Raw genomic sequence first — 9,583 nt, 5'->3', positions numbered from 1 at the left:
GCTCCCATCTTGTACAAATCCTTCCAATATTAAAAAGGTTACAAATGAATTAACTCAACTATAGTAATATAAGTTGATGTGATGACACAAGCTGCATATAGTAATGTGAATTAGTGGATAAATGGTAAGAATGAGTTCAAGATTCAACTGTCAAGACGTCTTTTGGATCTTTCGCATTATAGTCCAACAGGACAACGTTGTGAAGACCAAAAGCTTTAAGGTGGTCTAAAGGAGTAGAGCCAAAACGGTCAATACCTTTCATATTGGCAATGCACTTGGGCTGTTACAGGTTGTATCAGCCCAAGTGCGATGGTGGGGCAAACCTCAGAAAAGACGCCAAGGGCATAAAGATCTAGTAACATGAAAGTAAGTTTACTATAAAACTTGTCTTAGGACACATTCTTCTTGGAGAACTTAATATCACTTGGTCCATATCGAAGAAAGCTGGGTGCGTAGTCCTTACACCATTCATGCATGTCACATATGATTCAACAAGTACACTGGGTGGGTAAGACATGATTCTTATCTCATATACCATGACATGCAGATGAAGTTATACGTATCATAAATTATAAATTATTCATACACATACTTGGATAAAATCTGCAGCTTCATCCACCATCATATCAGTATATGAGTCAATATCATACTGTTTCTGACGAAATCCAATGGTGTAATAGGTGTTGGCAATGTCATTGCTGCCTGCTACAACGAAGTGTAGACTGTTGTTTAGTATGTAGCTGGCTTCTTTTTCTCCAACCAATCCCTTTAGCTTCCCAACATATTCTTGAAAATAATTTAGTTGTGTTGATAGTGGTATTACTTGCTGAAAATTTTCATCCATAAAAAAAATAATTAGAAAATAATGATATTTATAAACGTACAAAGTTGATCATACTATTGCAATAAAAGATGAACATGAGTTTTCATCAATTGACGGTATAAAAAGAATTACTGTACATGTTTAACATAGGTTGAAAAGGTGATATTTTTTATGCCTTCATAGGATTATCTTACATAGGTTGAAAAGATGATTTTTACTCCTCAATTGGATTAACTTATATAGGTTAAAATGTGATATTTTTTACGCCTCAATAGGGTTGGTAAGATGAGATATAATCTTTTACTAATATTTTTTTATTTTGAGTTTCATTTTTATTATATATAAATAAACTATATATCCCTAGATAGCTCACCCATATATATATAGCGGATTTGCTTAAAAATAGAAAGGTGCTCATCGTTTCATTAAACTATGTATAGACAAGAAAATAACAAAAATTGTCTTTTATCTATGGTTTTAAATAGTTTCTTAAATATTATTGTCGTATTTTGATCCTTTAAATTTACTAAAAATGAGCTTTTGTTGTCTTCATTAAATATTTATCAAACTTTAATTATAAAAATTTAATCAGAATTGTAAAAATAGAAGATATCTAGCGGGAACTCGAATTTGAAAGTATAGATTTTGCAATAATATTTATGATTTTGGTCTCTTTCAAGAGTATGGTGCAATTTTGTTATTTTTTATTTATATTTTGTGTTTGGGTAGTTTTTTACGTCGTGATTTCTAGATTTTTTGATGGAAATTTTTGGTATTTCTGAATTTTTGAAAAATTAAATTTTAACCAAACGTAACAATCCGAGTTTGGTAAGAAGTATTTGACAGAGCAAAGAAAATGTTCATCTTTGATAAACTTAAAGGATCAAAATTGTTCAGATACTTAGGAGATTATTTTATCTATCACCAAACTAAAGATAAGGGACCATTTTGTCATTTTCTCAAGTATAGACCACTTAAATGTTGTTTGTTTTCAAATGATTTGATTATGTAAATATCTTTTGAACCGCTTGTAAGGAAAAAAAAACGTAAAATTAAGAATGAAATAATATTTACCGCAGAGATAGCTGTTAGGGGGTCATATCCACAAGCTCCTGAGGCAAAGCTTACTCCAGTTTTAAGATCTTCAGCTTGTAAATTGGGGTCAAGATAAGCTGGCATTAACTCTTTAATTCCTAATTCATCCACTGATATATGAATATTAATTAGAATCAAGTCAAAAAAAATAATTATTTTTAATCCCAACACAAATTGTACAGTAATGATAAAGAAACAATTAGTTAAATGACCCAATAATTTGAAAGGACTAAAACTAATTTATAAGCTTTAAATTTTAGCTTCATCTCACTCCTCCGCCCCTATTGACCCCACTTAGCTTTATTATTTTTCTAAATTCTATACAAATAAGTTTGGGACAACTATTTTTGATTTACTTATCAAACATAAAAAATAAATACTAAAAAAGTGGAGTACTTATTTCTGTGAAATTATTGTTTAGAAAAAAAATTTTCCATCCCACCAAACATTTTTTTCATATAGATATATAGTTCAAATCGAAAGTAATGAGTTCAAATGAAATCACGAATTTGTCCTAAATTTTCTACCTTATTTGGAATATGCTTTCTTGGATAAAAAGTTTAAAACTTCTATAAATTGAATACTGTTTCTTTCCCATAAAACACAATAACATGCTTAATATAATCGTTCAGACAGTTTATTTAGGAGAGATTTCTACAATAACATGCATAATATAGTCGTTCAAATAGTTTATTTTTAGGAGAGATTTCTTCTCTCAATATCTTTAGAATATGTTTAGATTAGTATTATCATAATTCATATAATGCATCACTTGACCAATTCCAAATCCTACCATAAAGTCTTTTTTATAGTTTTTCTTTGTCATCTGACTTTTCGCTTACAATATCAGATTCCGTATGACGCACTACTAAGGAAAAAAGAAAGAAACACAAAATGGCAAACACAAGTACTTAAGATAATGGACACAGGGGCGGAGCCACCTTTAGCTCCAGGAATCATCTGAACCCCCTTCAATGGAAAATTATACTATTTATACATGGTTAAAATTACCTTTTTATTTATATATAGTTGACATTGCCCCCTTCGGCTAGTTCGTATGTTTTCTTCTAAACCTCTTTAGTAAAAATTCTAACTCCGCCACGGAAAGAACATATATAGATACATACATACCTATCAAATCTGCTGGTGTTTTGGCATTGGTAAATCTTCCAGTTGGCTTTCCATCAACAAAATCCTTCCCATAAGGTGGGAAATTACACTTGACTATTGTTGTTATATTGTTGTTATTACCTTGATCAACAATGGAATCTCCAAACACAAAAACAGCCTTTATAGTCAAATTCTTAGGTAGTTGTGTCTTCCCTTCACATAGGAGAATAACATAGAACAAAAACATCACATGTAAAGACAATATTGAACTACAACACAACATGATCGATGATGATGTTGTTTTTTCACTTTGTGTGTGTTCAAGATGAAGAAGAAGAAGAAGAAAATGGAGTATAAATAGGAATTAGAGCTTTTAAATGGCAAATCATTTGAGTAAGGTAGTGAAGGGGGGTTCTATTTATTTATAGAAATTAGAAGGCAAGAAAAGAATACATTATTAATTAATTGAGTTGATTAGGGCAGTCGAGTGGATTCAGAATTTGAAGTTTATATGTTTCTACTTTCTACAGCAAGAAAACTAAGTTGAATGTACATTGATCAAACATTTTTATAAAAAGATTGCTACTGAATTCATGTGAACCTATAACTTACAATTATGTATGACAATAGTTATAAATTAAACCGAGTGAATAAAAAATTGATTGCCTCTTTAGAGTTGTTGAAGGATAAATATTATTAATATCAGATGTTTGCATCAAATCAATGAATGCATGACATATATCAAGTCATACATAGTTAACCAAGTCATATTTTTCCTATATCAAATCACTTAATTATGGTCAATTGAATTAATATGGTATAAATTAAACAATCAATATGGGTAAGTATTTTTCGTTGATGAATTAAGTCTTACTTTAATATTTTACGTTCAATATTATGCAATCCATCTTATTTAAAAGTTTAAATCAGTAGAAAAGAAAAAATTTACTTAATTATATTATTAAAGAAGGTTTAATTAGAAGAAGGGTAGAGAGAACCATGTTATTATTGTCAATGGCGTTGTACGTGGACCCTTTATTAAATTTGCCTAGTGGCTATAATTTACCAAGTTTTACCTTAAATAGAAGTTTCCACTTATATTATTTAGAGATAAATGAATCAAAAACCCCTCTAAATTATCACATTTTTATTAGTTTCATATTTAAACTAAGTCTAATTGATGTTACCTAATGAACTATAAATTCCATATATATGCAAATGTCCCCTCCTCTTAAACTATCACATTTTTATTAGTTTCATACAAAAGCTTGGATTTCTAAAAAATAATGCACCACTTAAAAAAAAACATGTATTAAGTGGAAATTGATAATCCTCTAGTTAAATTACTTAACATGCAATCAATTGCACCATTTAGCCTTTTTTAGCATGACTGTCAGGCGTCAGCAGATAATATTATACCAATTTTAGAGTATATAGATAAAATACCTAATTTTTGGAGAGATCATGGATTCACATGCCGCATTTTTTTACCTATAAATTCACCCCCAATTTCATATTTAAACGGAAAAGGGATAAAAATACCCCTGAACTATTAGAATGAAGCAAAGATATCCTTCGTTAGTTTTTTGGCTTAAAAATACCCCTTCATTAAATATTTGGCTCAAAAATGCCCTCTCTAATGAAATGCCACCAAACGAGCTACATAGAATAAAATTGTCACATGACCAATTCACATCGACATCCACGTGGAAAATCGCCTTTTAAAATACATCAAGAATATGACTAAAGCTAAAATCTTTAATGTATTTAAAAAGGTGATTTTTTACATGGACTGGCCATGTGGCAATTTGATTCTATGTGGCGTGCTTGGTGGCATTCTGCTAGAGAGAGGAGTATTTTTTAGTCAAATATTTAACTGAGCGGTATTTTTGAGCCAAAAAACTAACGAAGAACATTTTTATTTCATTTCACATAATTCAAGAGTATTTTTAACCTTTTTCCAATATTTATATTATGTCTAGTTTACGTACTATGATACCTCTGAATTATAACTTTCAGATGCTAAAATTTACCAGGAATATTATAAATTAAATCCCAAAATATAAGAACAGGTAGAATGTTTATAGAGGGGACTAGTTTTATGAAGACTGTAGTCTTTGAAGTAAACATGGAAAATGGACATGAAATTGGTAGGGTTGGTACGGTCTTGACTTGTATGCTTCAAATGAAATAGCACTTGCTCTAGGTTGGTGGGCTACCAAATCATACTCCATTTTATCTTTTCATTAAATAAATTCTAGCTTATGATAAATTTTAATGTGATCAAGATCGAAGTCGGGGGCGCAACAAGTTCATCTGAATTTTTATTAACAAAAAATTATATTTATATATATACAAAGTCATAATTATTTTTTATGTGTATAAAATAGATGTTGCCGAGGGTTTATCGAAAATAACCTATCTATCTCACATCTGAGATAGAGCTAAGGTCGGCATACATTCTACCTTCCTCAAAAGTCAAACCCCACTATATAAGATTACACTGAGTATGTTATTGTTATTAATATATATACATATACACACACATTGAGAAAGGTCATGATTTTAGTATCACATATTATCTTCGTTTTTAATTACTTTGGTTATCATAATATGTGTTGTTGTTATGATTCTCTTCTTCATTGTTTTCGGTATGACTTCTTCGTTTTGCTTTACGTATATAGATTTTTGAAATGCTTTGTTTGAGTCAAAGATTCAGGGGCGGCTCAAGCGCATTAGAGGCCTAAAGCCAAAATCAAACGGAGGCCTTAAATTTTTACGTAAAAAAAATTTTTTAAATAAAATCTATTGCGTTCAATCTTTTTTTGTGACATAGTATTCTAGATAAATCAAACTTATTTTAATTATTTTTTTATATATAAAAGTTTATTTTTTCTACAAATAATATTTAAATCTTTTAGAAAAATCTATAATATATTATTACTAAAAAAAAAAAATGAGGGCCCTCAAATTCGGGGGCCTAAGGCGGTCGCCGTTTTTCTATAAGGGTAGAGCAATAATCACTGTACATGTTTTCAAGGTAGGAATAAGGTTTTGTACTCATCATCCAGCTCCCCTGACCCAACTAGTGGGATTTACACTGAATATATATGTTGTTGTTTATGGAATCATAGATATTGAATTTTCTTGACTAACTTCTTCACGTATTTGCTTTTTTTATATTTTGAATTCACTCAATGATAATTCTAACTCCGCTACTAATTTTTAAAGAACCTAACACATAAATGCAAAAGGAAGTGGTTTGGTGAACAACATGCAGGTTTGTTTTCTCGATCCAAAGAGTTTAATTCACACCAGTAATGTATGACAATTGGTTTTCTTGGACAAATTTGATTGTAACACCAAGATTTTGGACTAATAATAATTAGAAATATATAATCCAACCCAACATGGTACGAACGTAGAGAATATTATTTGTTAATTAATATAGGATCATCCACAAAAGACCTAGCTAGAGCATGTGTTATGTTTATATACGCATCCAATTACAATATAAAGATCACTATTTTTTCATTAAAATTTCTTACTGAAATATGCTCCGCATGGTTATTTTCACACGTATTTTGATTAAATCGATGAGAAAAGAAAAATCAATAGTATTTTCACACAAAAAAAATTAAGAAGCTTCCTATGTCAACAAATTTAACTGACAATCTCCTTCCCGCCATGTGTTTTTTTATATGACATTTGGAAAATTATCACTACAAAAAACGGGTCAAATTGTGAGGGTTAATTTTAAAACCCCCGCAAATTGTGATTCTGGCGGTTTCTAAAACCCCTACAATACGAGCCGTCACAAATAATTTGCGGCAGTTTTTTTTTCGACCCCCATAATTAATTTGTGGGGGTTATTTTGCAGCGGTCGAGACCTCCATTACTCTAAATTTAATTCTTTTTATAATAAATTTTTATTTAAAAATTGCGGGGATTTAAAACCTCCGTAATTTAAAAAAAAAATAGTGGGATCCATCAATTATCAATAACAAATTATAAATTCTAATTTTAGCTCAAATTTAATTCCTTTGGGCATAACCTACAATCCAATATTTATTTAATTTATATTTCATTAACACAACATAACTAATTAAATATTGTAATTCACAAACATCTCAAAAATACATTGAATATTAAACTTCAAAGTTAATTTTTCAACATTAGCATCGTCAAACCCCAAATTTTCAACACTAACTAGTATCTTCAAATTTCAAAATCAAATTTAAACACAACTTCAATATTCTAAGATTCGCTCCGACCACGCAATTACATCATCATATATAATTGAATATCCTTGCATCCATGGGCGAAATATGTCCACTAGCCACATCACTTGACTACATAAAAATGCAAAGTATAAAAAACAATGAAATAAACTTTCAGTCCTTATTACATTTATATCTGCGTACAACTAAAATACATCATGATAAATATAAATAGATCAATCACAAGTTCTCAATTTCAAGTAACTACACTTAATCATTTTCAAGTCACTACACTTAATAATTTTCAAATAACTTATTCACTAATACACATTTTAAGTCACTACACTAAAACCATTTTCAAATAGCTAATTGACATTTCAAGTCACAATACTTAACCATTTTAAAGTACTGCACTTAACCATTTTCAAGTCACTAGTACACATTTCAAGTTACTACACTTAACCATTTTTAAATAACTAGTAGACATTTCAAGTCACTACACTTAACCATTTTCAAATAACTAATTCACATTGCAAGTCACTACACTTAACCATTTTCAAATAATTAATTCACATTTCAAATCATTATACTTACCGATTTTCAAGTAACTACTTCACATTTCAAATAACTATACTTAATCATTTTCAAGTCACTACATTTAATCATTCATTTCAAGTCACTATATTTAACCACTTTAAAGTAACTAATTCACATTTCAATTAACTGCACTTAACTATTTTCAAGCCACTAGTTCACTTCACAATTTCAAGTAACTACACTTACCGTTTTCAAGTCACAAGTTTGCAATTTCAAGTAACTACACTTAATCATTTTCAAGTCATTACACTTAATAATAATTTCATGTCATGAATTCACATTTCAAGTGCCAACACTAAATCAATTTCAAGTCATAAATTCACATTTTCAAGTGATTACACTTTACAAATTTCAAAACACAAGTTCACCTTCAAGTAACTACAAAAAACCATTTTCAAGTCGTTAATCCACTGCTCAAGTGACTTGAGCATGTGTTTGGAGAAAAACAGAGCCAATGAGGAAATTATGGACAATGTTTCTATTCCCAGTTCGTGGATACTTGGAGATTTAGTTGTTGATCCAGGAAATTATGGACAATGTTTTTATTCAAGTCGTTCACCTATTGTTTCAATTTCACATATGTTATACTTCATCAAGTACAGAACTACTAACATGATCGCTTGCTTACCAACTCTAAACCAATCAATAACCGTCTGAAAATAATTCAAACTCACTAATATGTCGGTCACATTCCAAACAAAGAAATTCACCTAACAAAAAGCATTCATCCTAAGAAATCAGTTTTACGTAACAGGTTATAGAATATTTCTAACAAAAAAAATCATAGACCAAAGACTTTGTTAAGTTTGTCATGTATTGTAACAAATCGAAATGTAAGTGATCAAAGCTATTGCAACTTGCAATAGAGCAGGGAAGCAGTAGAACCCGAATATGGGCGCGAAACATCAGGAAAATAATCAAGTCATATCAAGTAATTTACAAGAAACAAATATGAAAATACCATCTAATTTATCTACAGCATTGGCGACGGCTGGAGGAACTGGTAGCCGGAGGGACCGTTTGGTTGGTCGCCATTGTTGTTGTTATTGCGGCGGCTAGCTACGAAGAGAAGGCAGCGGCGGCTGCTGCATGTGACGAAGAGGAGATCTAGCATTGGTTAGGGTTTGTCGGTGGATTGCCTAACGGCGGCATCTATGGTGATAGACGATGACGACGAGGGAAAGGCGGCGGTAGCGGTTGATGATGGTTTCATCTGTCCTGGTCAGTTTGCCGTTGTGGATGACGGTGGCGATGGGTTTGCCAGACGGAGAAATGGAGAAAGAAAGAAGGTGTTGTTGGTGGTTCACCGGCGGCTAATTTAGCCGGTGGAGGCTCGCCGAAGAAAGGGTGTTGGACGGTGGTGGTTGGCTGACCTTTAGAGAGACAAAGAAGAAAGAGGAGAGAGAGGTTGGAGGCCATTTTGTTGAAATGGAGGGATTAGGGTTTGTATGAGTTTTAAAAAGGGAAAGGGGATTGAGACGATTTCAGTCATTGGATTAGTTTTGATCAACTGCTGAGATTAAAATTATTTAAAAGAAGGCCAGCCATTGAATTTTAATTTGGGGTTAAAAATTGGATTAATTTTTGGCTATAACTATAATAAATTGAATAGAACATGGGCTAAAATCATTATATTGTGGTAAAAATTGGGTCAAAAATTAAATAAATTAGACAAATTGATTTAATTTTGGTTGTTTACTTAAAGAATAGTAATAAAAATAACAAACAATAATAATAA

At 30.9% G+C, this 9,583-nt stretch overlaps 1 protein-coding gene across 1 annotated transcript; it reads right to left on the bottom strand.

The window, feature by feature from the left end:
* LOC107849656 (GDSL esterase/lipase EXL3) lies at nucleotides 1-3,509 on the bottom strand (the record flags this gene model as incomplete). Its single annotated transcript, XM_047400993.1, is given in 4 exon segments — nucleotides 1-20; nucleotides 593-826; nucleotides 1,898-2,028; nucleotides 3,050-3,509. Coding segments are annotated over 4 exon segments (647 nt in total), but the record flags the coding sequence as incomplete, so codon positions are not given.
* Nucleotides 3,510-9,583: the final 6,074 nt, after the last annotated feature.

The sequence above is a fragment of the Capsicum annuum genome, chromosome 12, assembly GCF_002878395.1.
Source record: "Capsicum annuum cultivar UCD-10X-F1 chromosome 12, UCD10Xv1.1, whole genome shotgun sequence".
Lineage (NCBI taxonomy): Eukaryota > Viridiplantae > Streptophyta > Magnoliopsida > Solanales > Solanaceae > Capsicum > Capsicum annuum.
This window is presented reverse-complemented; position numbering and strand designations above follow the sequence as displayed.